We start from the raw sequence: 23,335 nt of genomic DNA, 5'->3' as shown, positions 1-23,335 counted from the left end.
TTCCTTTTGCAACTTACTGGCCTATTTAAGTCAACATAACACAGGCATGTAGATATATGGGTGAGTAACACAAGTATGCTCTAACAGTGAAAGAACTTTTCATTTCATGATGTTATAACTTCTTTAAAAAATCCAAACACTAATTTTCAAAAGGATCTAAAGCACTGGTAAAAAATTGCTCTGCTTGTTGTCAGAGGATTACTAACTTTTAAAATTTCACCTTCCATGTTCACTCAACTTTATTTTCCAAGGCAAATGGGGATACAACATTAGGGATAGAGTCCTCAAAAAACTGGCTGAAATAGTCAGGTCTCTGCTATTTGACATAATTAAGATTATTTGGGAGGTAGTATTTCTTCTGAGGATCTGTTTTCAATCCTCTTTACTATCCAGTGACATACTGAAAAGATCAATCGTCTATGGGATGAGAGTGCATAAAATAATACAGACATTAAATCCTCCCTAAAAATTCAGATGTATTTTTCAGGTCTATGCATTTTATTCCACAGTTAAATGATTAAGACACATTGGGCTCCAATCTGAAAACATGTTTAAAATCTGGAGCTATGTCAGACTGCTGTCTGAGTTTGCTAAAGGATTAGCAATTTGTGACTTGTGTCAAAATATCTGGCCTAGAGTAAGAAAAATAATATATTTCCCTGATTTAATGCATGTGAAATACTCTGGCAATAGAAGAAAAAAAAAAAAAAAAAAAAAAACAACACCCTGCATATAGAAATCACAGGCATTTATCCTTATCAGTTCAGAATGTTTAAACAGAAGTGACTGAATGGGTCAGAATTTTAGGAGACACACCTTTGCATGACCTTACACTGGACACATAAACTCATTAGGGTCCTATGGCATAGAATAGGACCATTAGCAAAATAAATTATGATTATATTGCCCTAGTGTGACAGTTAGTATATATGAAAGTTCCAGGGACCACATAAAGGATCTCTAGAATTAAAATGTTTGTATACCTGTATATGGAGATATAGTCTTATCACCAGGTGAAAGAGGAGCTAAAGATAATACAAAATCACTACACAAAAGTGGGGGGATTTCTGTGGGGAAGTGCACAGTCTTTACTCAGAGCCTCACGAGCCAAGACTGTCCCTTTTCCTTGATTTTGACAGGCTGAACTTGTGTTGAGATTGTGAGGGTCACATCAGAGCAAATACCAAATAAAGGTCCTCTCACCTGATGATTGCTATCACAACAACTGGGGACAAAGGTCATGGAAAAAAAAAAAAAAAAGGAAGGATACAGCTCTATGGTTTGAGCTTACGGTCTAGGTTTGGTGATGGATGGAGCAACAGATGCATTGGGTATGGAGGGGACAACAGCTACATTCAACTGAGAATGGATTTCAGAAGGAAAGCAGATACCCTGGGGAAATTCTGTCTGTCTCGGTAGTGTGGAGCCTTAAGTAGCCAACATTCCTTTTGTAGAGCTTCAACAGGGCATGCCGAAGTGGGCCATTCTGGAAGAAAGGGCAGAGGACTGGATCCACTGCCTCCTGATGACATGTATGAACTGCAAGTAATACTTCTTTTTAGTTCACTTTTTAATCTGGAATAATTTTTCTGGATAGATCTCAGCCAAATAAGAATAATTATCAGTCATAAATTATAGAAGAATTATACAATATTAAGGGTGCATTTTATAAACCTGCAAAAATATTAACTAAACCCTGTAATTGTTTAGTTTTTGCTGGTTTTAATTATGATGACTAACACCTTATTGAGCTGTACCTCCTCTCCTCAAACAATGCCATAGACTTCACCAGGTGCCCTCACTTAGAGAAATACTTTCTGTCATAAATAAAGGTGGCAGAATCCAAAAATCATTATGATCAGAGCTACAATATTTTACCAACCCCCATCAAATTACCACACAGGTGCAGTATTTCTTTCTCTTTGGGATAATAGTAGTATTCCTCTGTATTGATTCATTCTCTCCTGACCATCTGTCTTTGATCTTGCAAAGGGCAGGTCTAATACGATGGAAAATTCATTTCATACGGCTGATCAATTCACATTCTCTACCAATCTGCCAAATTGAACTTAAACTTCACTTATGGCCATATTTAGACAGTATTCAAAAGTAATGAATGTCATTCACCTCATTTTATGGATGGAGAGTACTGTCAAACAAACCTGTTGTCTGTTACAATGTGTAAGAATGACTGATAAGAACAACTGTGTTGATACAGAATACTTGGCTTTCTCCAGGGCATTTCACTTAGTACATAGCTATTTGGAGAAACAATGTGCATTGTAGAATTATTAAGAAATATAAACTGCTGACATATATTAAAGTATAGTTTTTATTAGGTACGCATCAATGAATCCTCTTCTACTGAATGTTTCCCTAAATTTTGTTTTTCATAGAAAAATTATTTTTTTAATTTAGCAGTGATTTAAACAATCATATGATTTCTTTCCTAGTAAAGTCTACAAAAAAACTGGGGAGGCATAAATAATGAAGAGAAAAGGTTAATGAGAGCTCTGGGTGCATTCAAGTTATAGAATGCTCTGAATACTGAGTTAAAGGTCAGAAGCTAACAAAGTAGATTTTAATACAACCATATCCAAAGTGGTATGTCTTGGAATAGGGAACACAGTGTATATCTGAAGTACATCAGAATGCCCTAGAAGGTGGAGGTTCAGATCCTTGTTCAGACTACTTTCATGTATTAGACTGAGATGCCTCATTTAGAATCTTGGACATCCCAGGTGCCTTGTTAGAGCTGACAGTGACAGGCATCTCTAGAAATCTCTTCATTGACTTTGTCATAAGAGACTGCTCGTTAGGTGCCTCAACTAAGTGTATAAACTGGGATAACTTTGTGCTCCAGAGAAGAACTTTGGGTCAAGCGTAAAATGCTAAAAAGAGATTTTTCATTGTGACGCTGTGCCAAGAACTCAGCACTTGAGTCTATGAAAAGAGCAATCTCAAACAGAGGCAGGGAAGTGACCTTGCCTGTATACACACCGTCGAATAGCTTGTCTGGTTCTAGTGTCCACACTTCCAGAACATGTGAAAATATTACAGAGAGTTCACAGGAAGGACACCAATATGATTGAGGAATCCTTGTGATAGGAGGTTTAAGAAGCTATATTTATTCAGCTTATCAAAAAAAGTGAAGAGGTGGTTTGATCTCTGTGCGTAGGTACTTACATGTGGAAAAGATGTGGAAAAGATAGTGGGAGAATTTTCAACTTTGCTATCAAAGGCATATCAAGGTTAAATGACAGGAAGTTGAAGTTAGATAAATTTAACCTTCAGTAAGTGGTTATTTCCTAACATTGAAAGTCATTAAATATTAGGACAGCTTACCAGAAAAATAGTGGTGTTGCCATTATCTAGATTCTTTGAAATGACAATACAAATTTGCCTGAAAATGTTTTAATTCAATACCTGGGAGAAATTATCCATGCAGTGTGTTACTGACCACATAAAATGTCCTGATGGTCCCTTCTGGCCTTTGTTTCCATTTATGCAATACACATTATCCCTTTCCTAGTAAAGTATGGAAAGAACAGAATTGCTCTTTCTTCATTACTGAGCTTCGCATAATCAGCTGTTAATTAAGGTAATTATTATAGTCAAAATTAATGAACTTTAATTTCTCACAAAACCATATGCATTGTCTCAGAAGGAACTTTTTCCACCCTGTTTCAGAAGAGGATATTTGTCTTTTTTTTTGAAAGGTTCAGAGATTGGCCAGCTGCAGAGGTTGGGTTGTTATTTGAGCTGATGCAGAAAATCATTTTCATGTGTTGCTTGGTTAGTACTTTCTCATTTTCTTAGGACTACATAGATAAGCCATGGGTTCAGTAAGAAATACTTCTTCAGGTTAGGGTTGATGTGGGTCTTCAGCTTTTTCTTTTTCCCTTTTCAGCACAGCACCTTTGTTGTATGCTTTGAGCACAGGGGTGTTCTTCACCTAATTAATTTCCTGCCTATTATGAGTTTAGGTACCATTTTAATCTCTCTTGAAACATATATATATATAACTTCCAAAACCTGAAATGCTTTAATCTAACTGAAATCCAGGTCTTTGGGGTGTTTTCATGCAATTTGGCAGCCTGTGATGAGGGCATTCAGACTCAATGATGTAATTAACCCCTCTGGTAAAAGACTTTATGACATTGTGTTGCTTCTTTGGCACCACTTCATATATATGAACACTTGATATTGGTTTAAACATCACCCAGCTTAATGACTAGTTTCACATGAACTATAGATGAAGAGGACTGCAATAAATAAGCAATTTCATAGTATTTATGATTGTAGATTCAATTCTATAAATGAAGTGAGTTGAAAAACTTCCTAAGATTTTGTAGATGGCATTCTAACTAGTGGCTTTTTATCCATACAGAGGGACACTGTGTGTCTGAGCAAGTATTTTCAAGGCAAGAATTTGTCACACATTCTATCTAATGAAGGACTGACCAACACCCACTTCTGTTTGGTCAGTGAAACCAGATGTTCCTCCTCCTTAATCCTCTGCAAACTGAGAGCGGAGATGAGGTAATAGGAAAAAGCATGGAGAGGGAATAACTGGGTAGATCATTATTTGTTTTGATTATAAAAATACATCAGAAACAATATCCTAAAATAATAGATGTTTATATGTATACAATTTTGTTTCTTAACAAAGCTGAAAGAATGATGACATTACCAAATTCTGGTCAGGAGCAGAAGAATTATGTCATGTAAAAATTAAACGGAGATGATATGACTGGAACATTGTCTCTTAACATCCCTGTCAATTCACTTTAGTTTGTTAAAGGAAGAACTGAGGAGCCTACATTTGTTTGGTGTAGAGAGACAAATGGAAAGCTTCTTACACAGTTGAACTTTATCCTGGTTTTGCTTTGAATCACAGAATATGTAGAAAAAGAAGCGCCCCTCCCTGCATCTGATGAAATATTAAAGGCAGCATAGATTAGAAAGAAGAAATTCCAGCTTGACTGAATTGTTGTCCAAGCAAACAAATACACCTGCTGCTTCACTGAAGGTAACTCCTTTCTAACAGGGCTTAAAATCTTAGAATTTAGAGCTGTTGTTCCCTGATCAGCAGAACCTCATGTGGCTAATTGAAGAGGAAATAGCATAATAAGGAATACATCATATTAGGAACACCTGGAGGAGACTCCCAGAAACCATCAGTGCATTTTGTGGAAAGGGTGACTTAGTCCATCAGCCTTCTGAGGTGGAGAAGTACAACTGTAGGCAGTTTACTGAGTTAAATGAGGCATTGAAAATGGTGCTCCGCCAGCTCAGTGTATGTATTAAAAATTTACAGTGTGTTCTGGAAGAAAAATTCGTCATGCGCTGTTCTTTCCCACTACTTTCATTCCCTCAGCAGGTTTTGTCATGCAGAGATGCCTTCCTCTCCAGGAATCAGCTTTATCTTGTCACCATATAGTTTGTAAAAACTTAGGATGTTACTTCTGCACATCGTTTTCTTTTGGAATTTCCACTCATTTTACAGCTCCTATGGAGCTGTATTTGGTGGAAATCCCATCCGGACTTGTTAAAGGTGCTTTGCGAGTTAGTTAATAAGGAAGTTTGAATCATTTGAAAGACCTCTGGAACACCCCTAAAACCTGTTGCTCTGCTGAATAGATAACTCATTAAGATAAAATCATTGCCTGACTGCAGATAGCTCATCCGATTTACCTAAAGTTCATCATAATTCACCTAGAGCATTTTAAGCTATATAGAACAATAGTGGAGTACTGTTTTACGAGCAGACAGATGTGGAGACACACAGAGTGAGACAGAAAGCACTTCTTCCAGTACTCATCTTCTACTCCCAAAACTGAGAAGTTTATATAAATGCAAAAGGAAGAGACTGGATGCAGATGCTTTCGCCCTGCTCCCGCCCCTTGTTGACATCAAAGGCAACATGAGTGACAAGTGTCAATTTGGTGAGAATGGAAACAGAATAATATATTTTTTCTGCACTTTTCTTCATCTTCTATATTTGGTTTGAAGACTTATCTCAGGTTTTTTTCTCACAGAGCACATGGGAAGGATGCATATTCAATTCATGATGGGAAATTTGGGGTGGGGGGTTTCTGGCTCTTGTTTTTTTCAGAAAAAAACCCGTTGATTTTAATGAAATGAACTCTCCTTCATTTCTGGATGATAGAGAAATAGAAACTGGAGGAACCTAACCTTTTCTAACCTGCATGGATTTTTGACATTTGAAAACATTTCATGAAGTCAGTGATAATGAACTCACTGGCTGGCAATTAATTGCTTATGGTTTTTTGGATAAGATTTTTTAATATGTTCTTTTGCAAACACCAATAGTTCTTCTGTCTGCAAAGTCAGCACTCCTGTTTTTCCCAATTTGTAATTTATTTCTAAATGGCAGAAAAACATTGGGTAATTTGCTGAAATGTTTAAATTTGGGAAAGCAACATTCATCAGGGTCAAAGTAATTAGAGAGAAAGATAAAAAACTGCATGTTGCTGTCAGTGACTATACTTGTATATTTTTAGAAAGGTAATATCTGGCAACAGCTTTACTAAAGTGAACAGCCTGGAATTCCAAAGCAGTATCAATTAAACCAATACTACAATAGAATGATTGCAGTAAACTATTATATATTTAATCTTTCAAATGGGTAGTGTATCATAGAATTTATAAATAATTTGATATAGAAATACATATTTGGTTAGATTCTGGTTGTACAACACAAGTTTGAGGTAGAATTCAATAAATCCATTATTTATTGTTTGTTGTTTTATATGATCAACATATTCAAATATATTAGGACAATATGCATAGTACAGTAAATTTCTATAAACCAGGAAAAGCATGAAAGAAACATTTAAACACATATAATGTATCATAGTACAATTTTGTTGTGAAAGATTTCAAAGCACATTTCAATTACTACATAGTAAGTTAGATTAATATTTTCTAGAAACACTGTTTAGGGGAATGGACATTTTTATTGGTTTTTTTGAGAAACTTAGAGGTTCTGATTTTTAGTAAGTTCCAAGGAATAATGATCTGCCAATGAGGCAATCAAATTCTGCCTATTTTTGGAGGCAAAAAATCTCCTTTTGGCTTCACTATTTGTTGACAAGAGCTCAGTGTTCTACAAGACACAGCTTAAACCTGGTTTTGGTAAGAAAGTATGAATTTGTAGTTGCATAAAAATATAAGACTTTATACAGAAGGTGGAATGCTCCTTTTCACAGGTTGGATTGCACCTCACAAAAACGTGCTAAATACCAGATCAGGATGCCATACAGTATGATTCTGATCATGGCTTTGGGATATTCTCACTGTTCAAGGGAAAAAACAGTAATGCTTCGTTTTCTTACCAAATGCTATTCAGAAATGGATGACTTCTTTATGTAAACTTTTGTTTCAAGCCAACAATGAAATACATTTTTCCTGCAACATGGGGCTCGTGAGCACCAAGAACAAGAGCCTCAACTGGATGTTTTCTTCCAACAGGTTGTTTCTCTTTGGCGTGCTCAGTAAATTGTGAGAGATAAGGTTGTAGAAAATATAGTCCAGCTGTTCTACTATGCTCTTAAATGCCTGTATCTCTAATTTGTATTTATATACAGTTTGTAAATTAAGAAACTGCAGTTTTTACTCAGAGGGTCACATCTTCTCTTCTCCATCAGCTCAGGAAGCACTATTGAAACTTATGGTTAAGGTACCTGACCACAGAGCAAGTATTTCCTCTGTGTTGATACTGCTGGTTCATAGTTCCATATAGAATAGAGAATCTAGCTTCATGAGCTGCGTTAGCTAGGTATCTAGATACATAGAAGTCTGCTACAAGGGCTCCTTTTCTAGCTCCCACCCTTTATACCTCAACATGTCTGCAAAGTGTCGTTGTTCAAATGTATATAAGCCTCGAATACAGCTTGTGCTACTTAAAGAGACTCTGTTCAGAAGCAACTTAGTTTGCAGATCGAAGTTAGATTTTACTTATATGGAAGTTCAATATATTTAATAAAAAATGTCAACAATATCTAAAAAATGTTCCTTTCAGCCAACTGCATATTATAAACTGCATTTAACTGCATATAATTGCATATTATAAACCAGCATTTACCCTTCAAATTAAATGCTGAGTTTTACTATTTTTTTGATAAAGGTATTTGGGTCCTGTTTAGAAATGGAACAGTATCGTTACATTTTTAAGACTGTTTCATTTGTTACTCTCCTTTCCATGACAGACAGACAGTGAGAATGAAGCCAGAGAGCCGAGGCAGAAGAAATGGGGGACAGTAGTCAGAAGTCATTGGATCGGGATACTCTGGCCAAACAGAAAGATCAGCAAACAGAAACTGAACTGCAGTTTTCTGAGGAAGGATCTTGTCCCTTCACTTCCTGCAGCTACACAATGTCCTTATCAGTCAAAGAAAGCAAGACTAAAATTTGCCCACTCAATCACATACCACATGTTATTTTTAACTTACCATAAACATGGCACCTGTCTTTTTTAATCCTTATGGTCAGCTTTTCAGATAATGGATACTAATATAGCTACTTACTAGTGCAGCAAATATATTTACTGTTGGTCTACACAAACAGAAAAACGGTAATTTTCCCATGACTTCTGTGTGGGTAAAATTTTAGAACTTCAGTTTGACAAGGAAGAAAAATAAACAAAAAGAAGGGAAGGAAGGACAGTGATACATAAGGGGAGGATCATGGGCCACACATTCTTATATACAAGTCTTGTTTCTCATTTTTTGTTTGTTTGGTTTCTATTTTTATTAGCCTGTTGCTTATGCTTTCTTAAATAGTGTTCCTAAATATACAGACATTGCTTCCTTTAAACTGTACCGGGAAGCCTGACAGGAGGTTCATGAGAGGAGCAAAGAAGACATGCAAATTTGGCTTATTTTAAAATTGCTTATTATTTAGCTCCTTCCTCAATTTTAGAGGAAATCTTCTTTCTGCAATTCAAATAACTACATTAAACAACACATTCGTGTTTTCTTTTATATATATATGTATATACACACATCAGCTGACTGTAATGTAGCTTAAAGGTTTTGGCAAATACTCTGAAATATCTGGAAATGGAAAAGAATGCACTTGTGACTATCTATTTTGAAACTTTACTTTTTCTCATGGTCATCAGTAAGGTTGGTCTTTATGGTTTACTCTGTATTATTTTATAAATAATATCCACAAAATTGAACCTGCCTCTAATGTGGACTCATGTAATTGCAACCACCTTGAAAATCCCACTCCTGGCCATAGCGGGAAGCAGGAATTCTCTTGGATGGTGCTTTAGCATCATCTCCATAAGAAGTGCTCAGCTTTACCAGAAGACATCACTAAATATGAACCAACTAAGCAAGACCATTGCCCAGCATCTCATCCTGCCATTTGCCAGTAAAAGCCAATCTTACCTTTGGGCTACAGATGATCTCCATCTATTAAGTCCCACCTCACAAAGTGCGTGACCAAGAATCCCTGGTCAGATTCCTAAAGAGGTCATCAAGTGCCTCTCTAGCAGCGTAGTGAAATCCTCCTCTGACTGCAGGGCAGCTCAGATTAACTGTGGGATCCCTTACAAGTTGTTTTACCTTATAACTGAATAAATTATTTCTTCAGCATTGCTACGTACATGATAAGGGATAACTTTGAGTGTTCAGTTTTCACTAAGACTTCCAAGGTCCAGACCTAGTAATGTAATTTATAGCTTGTCCACAAATTCAATCTGATAACAATTGTAGAAATTCAGCCTTCAAGAAGGCTTTTTAATGTCAGGAATTTCAAAATATACTCATAAACTCCAAATGGATTTTAGACTGGCAATGGGAGTGTGATGAAACAAGGATGAAAGGAAGCAGGATGTAAGCAGGATCAACCAGTGAGCATTTTGGCCTCCATGGAGCAACACACAGGTTTAAGTTGAATGCCTAAGGAGGCTTATCCACTAATTTAAAATGAGAGGTTGGTACTTTTGCTGATTCTTTAACCCTGATCTGATATAACTGAGACAGAAAGGATCCAGATTTTTGAAAAATCCAGACAATTTCTATTTTTGCATAAGAAATATGTTGACAATATTGATTCTATGTTGCACTTAATGATCTCTGCAGTACTATTTCACTCAGCTACAAGTGTCATTAAGGAGCTAATGCACTTGCTGACTATGATCAACGTTAAGATGAATTTAACAAAGAAGGTTATTAAGGTATTCCATCTCCCATCAAACTAATATATATTTTGTTATATGATGTATTATTTCATTAAAAAAAAAAAACCCAAAAAAACCAGTTTCAGATTTAGCTGAAAACTCCAAATTATTTAATAATGTTTGGTAAGAATTTCTATGTCAGCTTATCTAGTAATGAAATTCTAAGATGAAAATGACTTTGAGTTCTTTGCTTAATTCTGCAAAATATACTTTCAATCATTAGTGAGTTCCTCTAGTCACAAACTGAATTTTAGACCAGCATTACATTTCATTGGGGAAAATATCTTTTGTATGGTTTGTATGAGAACTCTGAGCACTTGAATTTAAATATTTATTTTTAACCATAGAGGCTTTGCTAGAATCCAGACAAGAAGAGTCACTACTGTAAAACAAATTTCTTACCTCTGATGGATGTCCAGCTCTAATAAAAGTACAGAGCGGATCAAAAGCTCCTGTTCCACAAGCCAGAAGATGCGTTCTGTTGTATCGGTGAAGGACACGGATGTAATTTGCACATTCATCCTGGTTTACGTAAAAAAAAAATTGAAAAATATTAGCTTTTTTTTTTTTTTTAAGATTTGTGTTTGGAGTTTTTTTTTTTTTTAAATCTTAGGTGCCCTTAGGTGATATTCTGTGTGTGGAAACTTTCTATCCTGTTAAATATAAGATCTTAGTTCTCCCACTTTCATGTTAGTACCTCAGTGCCACCGATTTCAGGGATGGACACTTTTGACATGAAAAATGCAAGTTTAGAGCATTATTTATTACAATTTGTTTTCAATGCTTAACCAATTAGGAGTTATTAAGTTATAAAACACACTTCTGTGCTTCTCTAATTTCAGAGATATTCTCCAAATCTAAATATTTGTTTTACTAAACATTATTAGATGCACTAGACGTTAGACTCAGAGCGTGAGACATGAATAATCATCAAATGGCTTCTCTCTCAAGTTTAATAAACTTTTTCTCAAGAAAAGTAACACTTTTTTCTTACATTTTTTCCATAAGACATCTGCACCATTAATTTCTTGTATAATTAATTGCTAATCAATATTTTTTATATTGTATAGCCTCATGCTTTATCTGTTCCTACTGTTCAAACCCTCCTTTGAAGAAGAAATTATTCATTTCCCCCAGGGCCATACTCTGGGACTCATTAGTGTATTTGCAGCTTCATAAATATTACAATTAAAAAATTTTCAAACATCCCTTTGAGATGTGGGGTCATTATCCTTCCTGTGCTAAACTAGAAGTGGAGACAGTGAGATAAAAGTATCCATTGATTTTGGGACTCCTGGGACTTGGTTTTACAGAGTATTTAACATTTTGCAACAATTTCTATGTTTAGAGCAAAATTCCTGTTCATTTCCATTCATTGCTCAACATTTCTGCAAGTCAGACCCTGGGTTTTAACAGTCACACCAGGTTTAAGATGACAATTATAATGGGATTAATCTTAGCTAACTTTAGCTGTTCTAAAGTTTAGACATGTAATTTATGCTATTCTCCTAGGCTTTTTCAATAGTAAATGAAGAAGGCCAGACATCTCCAAAAGGCAATTAATTCTATCCTAAAATGGATATGTAAAACAGAGCGGAGGAATTTCCTTTTTTCTGTCCTTCACTGATGACTACTCTAGTTTTCAGACTGCTATATTTATATTAGAACAATCCTGGGTATTATTAACCATCTGCAAGAACTAAATGTCACAGAGGATGAGTCTGCAGCAGGGCCATGGGCAGAATTCAGCTCTTGCAAATCCACATTGGGTTCAAAACTAAAAACCACCTTTCTTCTTTCTTTAAACCCTTGTGTCATTCAGTGCAAGTCTTCCAACTGCTCCAACAAATAAATAAGGAAGAATTCTCCTTTGCTACATGATTCTCCTTAAATGTTCACCTTGAAGATATCTCATGCTAATTTAAAGAAGCAGGTAACCTACACAGGCAGGTAACCTGTTGTGTAAGTAAATATTATGTGTATGCAAAGGACAAATCAACTTGCAACATCTTACTTCTGGAATTTCTTAATTCCTAACTAATTTATTCTTTTTTTAAAGTAAATGAAAAAAAAAAAAGGTCTTCCTTCATATGGCATCCACATGATCTCTCACCTGGACAAAATTTTTTAGACCCACTGAAAAAAACTTGCTACTTGAATTGTCAGAGAAGTTGAGAGAAGAGTGAGTTGTGAGTAGTAGGATGTGATCCTCTATACATGGATCAACACTCAGAGACAGAGGTGCCCACTTTGCATGTGCATTTCACAAACGTTTGCTGACTGGTGGTAGCAGAATGTTAATACATAGGAATTTTATGTTGCTTTGCAGTTTTTAAATAGACGCTGTACTGGGCATTGATGTTGTTCCTCATTCTGCCTCCCCTCCAAGTATGACGTTCCTGACTTATCCCCTCTGTTCTCTCTCAGTGGTGGTCTGGTCTTTACTCCATGGTTTCCTTTTTTATCCACATATGCCTGCAGCTCTTGATCTTTGTCTCAAAAGCACTGTGGAGGAAGAGAGATCTTAGGATATTTTTTTTTTTAAATGGGCAAAAATTACACTTTTTTTTCTCCTGTGCGCCTTTACAGAAATGCCTCAGAATTTCTGCAGAAAAAACAGGATGAGGCAGATACCAAATATAGAAAAAAGTCATCCCAAATGGCTACATTTTATCATTTATAAACAAATGAAACAAGGTGCTATTCTGGGAAGTGCCAGGCAACTAGGCGTTGCTGCTGGCCCCACTAATAATATCCTGTACACATAACAAGGAAGAGATGCATGAGCCAAGGGAACATTAAAATAAGTTTTCTTCCTACTATATTAATGAATTAAATGTTGTGGTTGTCTGTAGGAGGCTCCATAGACATATTAATAGGTCTCTGGAATTTTATTCATCTGAAACTTCTCTGTGTGAAGGAATTAGTCATCACTACAGAATTTGATTTCTATATCTGAATGATTTCCAATTCTGATAAAATAATTGAAAGGATCAAAAGCTCTCACACCACAGGTGTGTTTCCTGGCAAACTGGATGAAAGCAGAAGGATTTTTTCCTTGGCTTGACCCGGATCAGAAAAGTGTGGCCTGAGTTTAAGGTGATACACGTGTTGTTAAGACAAGGCTTTTCTAACTGTCCTATTAAGTCTGTTACAAGGTCTCTGAAACTGTATTTATGACTACAATACTTGCAGTTTTACTGCTACAAGATGAACCGATAACTTTTAAAGGTTGTAAAAGCTTGTAAAAGTGGCCTGTTCTGTTATACAGAAAGAGGTAGCAGAGAACACTTGAAGTACCTCAACAGAGATGCTTATTACAGCATTTGTAGTTCTGCTTAATGTTAATTATGCCTTGAGTAACAGATCTTTTGCAAAGGAAAATAAAGAAAGAAGCAGCTTGGAAATAAGCAAAAAGGTTTGAAAGAGCACTGATGAGTAATTTTTTTTCTGAGATTTTACAGTGGGAAAAATAGCATTCAGAACTTAAAAAATGGCAAAGGGTTGATTTTAAGACATTATGCCATTAAGTCAGTATTGGTTTATGGCTACAAAATCAAAGGTGAAAAGAAAAGTAATAAGAAATTTTTTTATTCTAATTTAGATTCCTTTCAGGTTGAGCAATTTAGCTTACTGAATACTGAGCATGCTAATGAAAATTACTAAGGTTTCCCTGGAATTAATTAATCTTATTCATTCACATAGTCCCATACATATTTAGGTCTCATGTGAGGATCAGAATATTGTTTAGTATTACAATATTTCCAGCTTTTGCAATTTTAACACCTTTTTCTTAAAGACTCCAGTTCTGGAGTCTTGTGATTATTTAAAATTCTGTGTTTTTCTTTTAAAAAAATAGAGACCAAACTTTCAGAGTACAGAGTGATGTGGGAAAGATATGAAGTTCTTTAAATTATCTCATTCATTACAATGCAAATTTGAAGGCTTATAATAACAGATTGGATTATAAAAGATTTTGAATTTTAGGGAATCTCATGAGTCTGAGGAGGATACCTTTACATTACATTGGAAAAACAGTACCCATTTCTGTATTTATTTAACCCAAAGAATATTGTCAAAGTATCAGAAAATAAATCCCATCATGTAGTGGTGAAGGAAAGATGACAGAGCTTTAACTGTAATAACAGCCTATGCTGAGAGGTAGTATTAAATAAAGCTCAAAGAATTTATGGTTTGGATTCATTTAATAGGATCATAAAGTTTGGATAATGTAGAAAAACACCATTTTCAACCAAAGCCACCTGAAATTCTCAAGGGTACAAAAGCATTCAGAAAAATGCAATGAACTTTTAAGATACCTCAAAAAGGATCAGTTCTAGGCCAGGTGAGTGTAAGGAGAGAAGTATCATGTTGGGTTGTTTTATTATTATTATTATTATTATTATTATTATTTTCCAATCTGGTTCACAAGTTCCCTTGATGTGGCCTGTTCGCATGCTTGTACTTCAACAGGAATCTTTATAGTTTCCTAATCTTTACTGGGAATATGTTGTGGTTATCATCAAGGCTGCCTGTTTGCTCTATTTGTGGGAAAACTGTGCATGTGCCCTTCTATGTCCTACATTCCTGTCGCTCTTGCTGTAAAACTATCATCATTTTCAAATCCTTTGGTACAGTGTGAGCTCTCTCAGCTGTGGGATTTATTAGGTGTTGTACTTGCTGTGTGTTTATGAGGTGCAGATAATGAGCTTGGTGCGCTGCAAAATTAAAGAGAGCTCCCATCCAGAAGAACTTTCATCCTGTGGTGCCAATGATATCAGCTGCTGTATGTCAGTGAGCTTTCAGGCTTTTCCCCGGGAACTGATTACGGTCAAAGCACTGGATCACAAGAATGGAACGGTTTTGGGGCTCATTAAAACAAAATATTTTAATTAATATACCAAAAAACCTATAGGGCAAAACAATTTAGAGTAGATTTTATAATTATTAATAATTTAACTGCTTTTTTGAAAGTATTCTAGAGAATGTGAATTTTAAAGATAAATTAGAATGTAAAAAAGTTTGAACGGAGAAGGTATCCTGTGTGTATGAATAGAAAGGGAAACAGAAATGGGAAAGGAGAATTAGTAAGGTGCTTTCTTTGATATTGCCAGAAAAAGAATTAAGAGAAAGTTCATACGATCAAAAGTGTTCCTTGCCCATTTATGATCTGGTTTGAAAAGCAATTAAACTAATAATTTAGTGTGTTCACAGTAGTTACACATTTTTAAGCTGCAACACTTAGAATTATATCTGTGCTTTGATCTCTCTGCAGTTTAGGGATACATAAATCCTTGTTTTGGACCAGCCACTGGTATCATTAAAGTATACTTGATTTGTAATTAATGATACTTACAGCATCTCTTCCTTTAATTGCGCATTCTTCTGCCTGCAGAGGTGTACTAGGCCAATGGATCTGAGGAAAAAAAAAAACCCAAACACATAGAAAATCATTCAACTGACACTCTGATCATGTCAATCCAGCTTTTCCACTATTTTTCATTTGAAAGACTCCTAGAACAGAATTATAGAATCATAGAACAGCCCAGGCTGGAAGGCACCTCGAAAGATCATCTGGCCCAACCTTTCACGGGAAAGAGAACCTAGATGAGATTACCTAGCACCCTGTCCTATCACATCTTTAACACCTCCGGTGATGGAGACTCCACCATGTCCCTGGGGAGGTTGTTTCAGTGATTGATTGTTCTCACTGTAAAAAATTTCTTTGTTATCTCCTGGTGCAGCTTGTTCCCCTTTATCTTCTCCATGTGGCTCCGTGTGAAGAGAGAGCCTCTGTCCTCTTTGTAGCTGCCCTTTAAGTACTGGAACACTGCGATGAGTTCCCCCTGAGCCTTCTCTTCTCCAGGGAGAAAAGACCTAACTAACTCCTTCTGTCTTTCCTCATAGGGCAGGTTCTTCAGCCCTTTGATCAGCATTGCGGCCCTCCTTTGGACAGTCTCCAGTCTCTCCACATCTTTAATAAATTGTGGGGACCAGAACTGGTCCCAGTACTCCAGGGGAGGCCCGACAAGTGCTGAGTAGAGTGGGGTGATCACGTCTCTGCCTCTGCTAGTAATGCCCCTGTGGATGCAGCCAGGAGCCAACGTGCCTTCATTGCTGCAGCAATGCACTGATGACTCACGCTCAGCTGCTTGTCCCCCAGGACCCCCCGGTCCCTTTCAGCAAGGCTGCTCCCCAGACACACAGATCCCAGTCTGTACTGGGCTCTTTGGGTATGTTGTCCCAGGTGCAAGACTTTGCACCTGCCTTTATACTTGACTAATCACACTATATATGCACTTTTTATTTTATGTTATAAAGTTTAATTAAGTTTCTGTTACTATTTGAACAGTTTTTAAGTAAAATATTCCAGTTTTATTTTTAAATATCTATAAAAGTTTACAATAAGTTAAGAAATATTTTTGTTGAAACACAACTGTTTTGTTTAGGGTAACTCAGCAAACTTGATACTAGGCAACAGAATTTAAAGGAAGGTAGTGGATAGAACATTTTATATAAATCCAGTAGAAACATTTCTGCTAAATTGTCAGTGACTTTCAACATAGAATACTAATTCTGAACTACTGATTTCCTGCTTTAAGTGACACTTAGGAAAGAAAATGGTTTACAGTGAAGTTAATGAGGGTCAGCAATTAACCTCCTGGGAGTAGGATCAGCTCCTCACAGTCAATTACTAGAAGTGAAGCCAAATTATACAAGCGAGACTTTTTTCAGCTACCTACTGTATAAAATTTGTGTTTCATTCCAGATGCATGGTTTGTTTGGATGAAAACAATGTTAAATAATGACTGAGCAGACTGGAATGATTACTTCATTTCTTAGAACTTTTAAAAGTGAAAAAGAACCCCACGTTCACTTCAGTGGTATCAGGCTTGGCTGAAGCCAAATAAGTTTCAAAAAATGGATGTCATCATTAAGACATTTTTGTCAACACTCCAATCACAAATTATTTTTCTATCTGGAAAACATTTTAAAATTAAGTTCCTCTTCTGCTAGGCTTTTTTTCTTCCTTTTTTGTAATTGAATTAACTTAGCTTTCTTGGAATAATTCTAACCCAAGAAAATCTGGGGATAAATTACAAGAAAAGTAAATTGCAAGAAAAGTGGGGATAAATTATAAATCCTACAGGCCTAGTGCTTAAAAGCAAGAGGTCAGCTATATGTTAGTCTTGTCAACATCAGCAGCCTGTCAGTGTTTAAGTCTCAGTGCTTGAGTCAGACCACCTATTTTCAGACAGCTTCTAAATCTTGCAAAGAACCTAAATTAATCAGAACATTTGTTTTCAGCCAAATGGTCTTATACTCATCTAGGTATGACCAGAATTAACCCTCATCTAGCCTGTATTGCTGCTGTGTAGTCTGGGGAGGTACCTGAACTCTGCTGAACTCCCATGAGTGCACTCATCCTGGTGCCCTGGTCAGACCATTCCTGCTTCGGTCAGTGCAAAACTCAGGGTCCACAGTCATTTACTTTGCTCACTGGTCAAGGATTGAATAGGCAACAGCCTGTCCTTATCCCAAAAGCCTAGAAGTTAGGATATATGAACTCCAGGACCTCCTGAGCCTGAAAGTTTGAAGTCACAGCTTCTACTTCCCAAACAAATGTTCTAACTAGCAGGCTAAAATGGGGGCTTTTGCCCACATCAGGTGTAGATAGCTAGTAGGAACAGGAACAGAGAAATCACAAAGGGTATAAAACACTTGACTCTGTAACCTAATATCAAATACACTGTGTGTAGGTGATTATTTTCGTATTTGGATACTTAGTCCCAGTGGTATTGAAAACATTTTATATGCACATTTTCCACTGAAGACATACTGAATTAAATGCATTCACAGAATTAAGATAAAAAAGCCAAAGAGGTAACCCAATGCTCCTGCTTTGTCTGGAATGCTGAAAAGCAGCTGCAGTGTAAGCAACAAGAATTTTGGTCCTTGGCATAGAATTGTAGAATGAATCATAGAGTCATAGAATGGTTTTGGTTGGAAGGGACCTTTAAAAATGACCTAGTACAACCCCCCTGCCATAGGCACAGAAATCTTTCACTAGACCAGGTTGCTCAAAGCCCCTTCCACCTGACCTTGAACACTTCCAGTGGTGGGGCAGCCACAACTTCTCTGGGCAACCTGTTCCAGTGTCTCACCACCCTCATCGTAAAAGATTTCTTCTTTATATCTAATCTAAATATACCCTCTTTCCATTTAAAATAATTACTCCTTGTCATATCACTACAGGCCCTGATAAAAAGTCTCTCCATCTTCCCTATAAGCCCCCTTTAAGCACTAGAAGGCTGCCATAAGGTACCCCCAGAGCTTTCTCTTCTCCAGGCTGAATAATCCCAAATCTCTCAGCCTGTCCTCACAGGAGAGGTGTTCTAGCCTCTGACCATTTTCGTGGCTCTCCTCTGCACCCACTCTAACACTCTAAATGCAGTACTCGATGTAGGGTCTCACAAGAGTGGAGTAGAAGGGGCAGCATCACCTCCCATGACCTGCTAGCCACACTTCCCGTGATGCAGCCCAGGATATGGTTGGCTTTCTGGGCTGCAAGTGGACACGGCTGGCTCATGTCTGATTTTTCATCCACCAGTATCCCCAAGCCCTTCTCCACAGGGCTGCTCTCAATCCATTCATCCCCCAGTCTGTACTGATACTGGGAATTGCCCTGACCCATGTGCAGGACCTTGTATTTGGACTTGTTTAACTTCATAAGGTTCACATAGGCCTGCTCCTCCAGCCCGTCAAGGTCCCTCTGGATGGTATCCCTTCCCTCATGTGTATCAGCTGCACCACTCAACTTGGTGTCATTCACAAACTTCCTGAGGATGTACTCAATCCCACTGCCTATGTTGTTGATAGTATTTTTCCCCATATGGACCCTTGAGGGACACAATTCATTACTGGTTTCCTCTTGGATATTGAGCCATTGACTTAACTCTTTGGACATGGCCATCCAGCCAATTCCTCATCCATCTAATAGTCCATCCATCAAATCCATATCTCTCCAACCTTGATGTAAGAATGTTTGGGAGGACTATATCAAAGGCCTTACAGAAGTCTATGCAGATGACATCCATAGCTATTCCCTCATCCACTTATACAGTCACTCCATTGCAGAAGGCCACTAGTTTAGTCAGGCATGATCTGTCCTTGATGAAGCCATGTTGACCATCTCTCTAATTACCTCCCCGTGTTCCATATGTTTTGACATATCTTCCAGGAGGATCTGTTCCATGATCTAATGAGAAGCAGCAGATGTATGCACAAACCTCTTGCAGAGGAGATGGAGGGCTTTGCTTCCTGGGCAAGCTGCTCTAATCAAAAGGCTAATGTGTAACAGGAGCTGCCCTCTGTCCCTGTATCTACCACTGCGGCTAGGTATCTGCTTTCCAAAGTGGCTCCTGCACAAATCCTTCTCCAAACGAAGCCCTGGTTCTGTGTTGGTTCAGCCATATGCATATTCCCGATTGAGATATTTAAAGTGGTTTACCTTAGCAAAAGGTGCCTACCAGAAGGAGTAAGAAAGGCAGACCTTTTCTGTACCTTTTCTGCAGGTTGTGCAGAGGTGTACGATTCTATCTTTGGTGGTCATAGCAAATTGCCTACCTCTAAGGCAAGTCCATGTAAGTTGCCTGAAGTAGATGGGTCTGAATTATTTAGTAACACATATGAGTCTCCTGAAGAAGCTTTTCTATCCAGAAATTACTTTTTAAGACTCATAAATCTTACGAGGTTTATGAGTCTTAACATAAATGAAGATTAAGATTTTAATCCCTTCAAGATTATTTTAGACTGGAGACTAAAAAACCCTCTGCATATCAGATTTTGCTATCACACCAAATTTTAAAATTCAATTTTACATGCATCTTGGGTCTAAGCGCAGTAGTCAAATATGTGTATAGTAAAAAAATGTTCTGCAAAACATAAAAAAAAAAAAAAGTATTGTTTTTAATCTTGAAATCTTCATAAGGATTTCTTAGCTCAGTTCAAACAATTGAGAAGAGCTGCTCAGTCTTTTATGATCATTTGCAAAGAAATCTGTAGTAAGTGGCTCATACAATACTTTACCAAGGTGTACTTACTGTACTTAATTAAGTTTGTGTAATTATTCCTGTTGTACTTAAATAGCATAACATAGGACGTGTTTGCACTGTGTGGAAATCCAGATATTAATCAGCTGTAATGGTAGCCTTTAACCTGCCACATATTATTTTTCCTGTGTATGCTTTAGGGTTATGACAACTACCAGCTTTAACTTTGAATTGATTCTTTGCCAGGATTACAATCTTTTGGCAAGTTGTCAATAACTATTGTTGGGAAATTTTCCTGTGCATATAGACTGGAATAACATCACACTAACGTGCATTTCACTGGGCGGCATGCTTGGCATAATTATTGGCTTGGACATAATTTTTCAAAACTTTTCACCCCTGCAGGTTCTTGTGAAATAAATTTTTAAATTGCTTGTTTAGTGATGTTTTCTCATCTTGCACTATAATATGATCATCCTTGAGACCTGGATGATGTAATTTTATCTCTGTGTTTAAAAGACAGGAAAAAGCTACCTTTAAATATACTCCTCATGGGAAAATTGGAATTGTAAGGCAGTACAGACAACAGCTACTGAGCAAATTCAGTTATGGGGAAAACTTTAATTGGAGCTGGAATGTTAATTAGTGTCTCCAAACAGTTTCCCTATTCAGTCACTAGCCTCAAAAAACAGGATGGCATATCTAATGAAAACTAATTTCAAGAAATTATATGAGCTTTATAGCACTTCAGGCCAAAACAGACTATTGTGTGAGCTAGTCTGAACTCTAGTATATGACAGAGCAATTAAGCAATTCAACTATCCCTTCCCTGGTTTAAGTTAATAAATAGTGCTTAATTAACACATAACTTGTGTTTGGCTGAAACACAAATTCTGCAAAAATATCTGGTTATGACTGGATATTGTATATATTTATCAACAAATACATAGCCACCTTGCCTCTTGGGAAGTAATTCCAATGGATAGTCAAAGTCACTGCTAAATTGTGTGCTTCTTATTTCAGTTTGAAAATATATATGTATGTTCCTACACAGTATTCAAAGGAGATACAAGCAAGCTCTGCTCTTGCAGACTTGTGCTCAGCCAGCTCTGGAGTGGAAATATAGCTAGCTTCACTAGAGGCAGGTTATATTATGGGGGCTCTATATTACAACAGAGACATAAGTCCTGACCTGGGGCTATCTCGTACTAGATCAGAAACAGCACATTGAAATCTGCTTGCACAAGCTTATTTACAGACAGAGGAAGGCTTCTTTTCAGAGCAAGGCCTTCATGAGTCCTTTGAAGCAGAAGCTAGGAAGAAGGAGTATCTGTAAGGAGTTTGTGGACAAATAGGAAGTGCAGTTTATTTTCACTCCAACAAGAGACGAAAACTAGAAACAAAGGTCATCCTTCTCTATGAGCTGTTAGATCAGTGGTGATGAACTACTGGCATTGGTTCAAATTTGCTGTCAACAAAGATCTGCTCTGGAACCAATTACAATGAACTGAAATGTTTTTTAAAATAAATTTGGCACCAAATATCAAAGAAAGTTCTCTATCAGTGTGTTAGATCATTACAAGCCTTAAAGACTTTGGATCAAATCCCAAATATGTGTAAAGATTGATTCCAAAGGTGGTGTCAAAGGGAATGAGAAGTTAGGGAAAGCAAAGGTCACATGGAGGGTACCTCTGAAGCTTTGGCATTACACAAGATTTCAAGTACTTCTATGGCTTTAATTCTCTGTACATATTGATAACCATATTTGGTATTCTCCCTTATTCTTGCTACTGTTAGTGTTAGAGCATTCTTCATATGGAAACCAAGGCGCATGAGTAACTTTATTTCAAAAACTTGTGGTAAGTCATGTTAAATACTTTAAGCAAGAAAATTTCTGTGTGTATTATATGAAAGGAGAGATACAAAGAGTAAAAAAAAAAAGGCAAAGTAGGCAAAGGAAATATTATTTGGCCAATGGCGAAGTGAAGCTCTGTCTTTGTCCAAGATGACACGGAAGGTCTATGCCACAGCTGAGAGCTCACCCTGAACCTCTGGATTCGCCAACCAATGCAAGAATGACAGTAGTAGTTTTCTTCCCTGAAAGATTTTTCCCATTTTGTATGTATCTTTTCTTTACTGGATATGAAAAGTGGCCAGGATAACAATGCTTAAAATAATGTTAGTAGATATATACATAAACAGCTAATAGCTTATGTGAAAAAGCCATAATCTACCCTTCAGAGTGCTACTTTGTATTTGAAAACTGAAGAGAATGGAACCTTAAGAAATATAGTCTATTAAATGCAGATTTATAGGATGCATACCTCATATGCATCAGAAGTTGAGTTTTTTGGAAATGTTGGATTACTTTGGCAGTCAATAGGTCTCAATGCAAAAGCATTTTATATCCAGTCAGCATTTTGTTGTTTTTCTTTGGGGGCCTTCTAATATGTTTGCTAGAACTGAATTACTGGGTTGTTTTACAGCAGAGGGGGTACATCTCTAGTTGTGAATGGGTTTTAGTTTGGTTTTTAGAAAGCATATTCATATTCCAAATTGTGGACAGAGGGAAGTCAATGAATTAAAACACATAAACTGTTTTCTCGAACACAGAAGATGAAAAAAATCTATGCAAATCTGCCCCAAACTACCAACTTTATGAAACATCTCTTTTGCAGCTAGTGACTCATCCTGGTTACCAGAGCAAGAATAAAACCCAGGAACTTGCCTCCAGTCCTATACTTTCACTAGATTATATCTGATGTTTGAGATTAATTAAGCTAAAGTCTTCAGTCTGAAAGAAAAGGTCAAAGGCTAACCAACACACAGTTAAAGACAGATTAATGAAGAACTTTGGTAATAATGAATCAACCAGTCTCTCAGTTCCAGGAACTTCCCCCAATGTATCTCAGTAATTAAGCTCTCATATAACAGAAATGCTGTAGGACAATCAAATTTTCCCTACCTATCACTGAATGAGATCTGCACTGAGTGAACACTGGGAAAGAAGGATCATGACATTTGTATTCAAGGGAGCTAAGTCCCAGTGAGGTCATGTTTCTAAGCA

The 23,335-nt window shown here is 36.9% G+C and overlaps 1 protein-coding gene across 1 annotated transcript in view; it reads right to left on the bottom strand.

The window, feature by feature from the left end:
* SEMA3E (semaphorin 3E) overlaps positions 1 to 23,335 on the bottom strand; it is a 148,821-nt gene that overhangs the window by 47,301 nt on the left and 78,185 nt on the right. The window contains exons 3-4 of the mRNA XM_030016018.2: positions 15,573 to 15,632; positions 10,619 to 10,738 (exon numbers count right to left, since the gene is read on the bottom strand). Coding sequence (XP_029871878.1) covers positions 10,619 to 10,738; positions 15,573 to 15,632 — 180 coding nt within the window. The remainder of the gene's footprint in view (positions 1 to 10,618; positions 10,739 to 15,572; positions 15,633 to 23,335) is intronic.

This window comes from Aquila chrysaetos, chromosome 5 (genome assembly GCF_900496995.4).
Source record: "Aquila chrysaetos chrysaetos chromosome 5, bAquChr1.4, whole genome shotgun sequence".
Classification (NCBI taxonomy): Eukaryota; Metazoa; Chordata; class Aves; order Accipitriformes; family Accipitridae; genus Aquila; species Aquila chrysaetos.
Note: the sequence above shows the minus strand (reverse complement) of the source record. Positions and strands in the feature narration are given on the sequence as shown.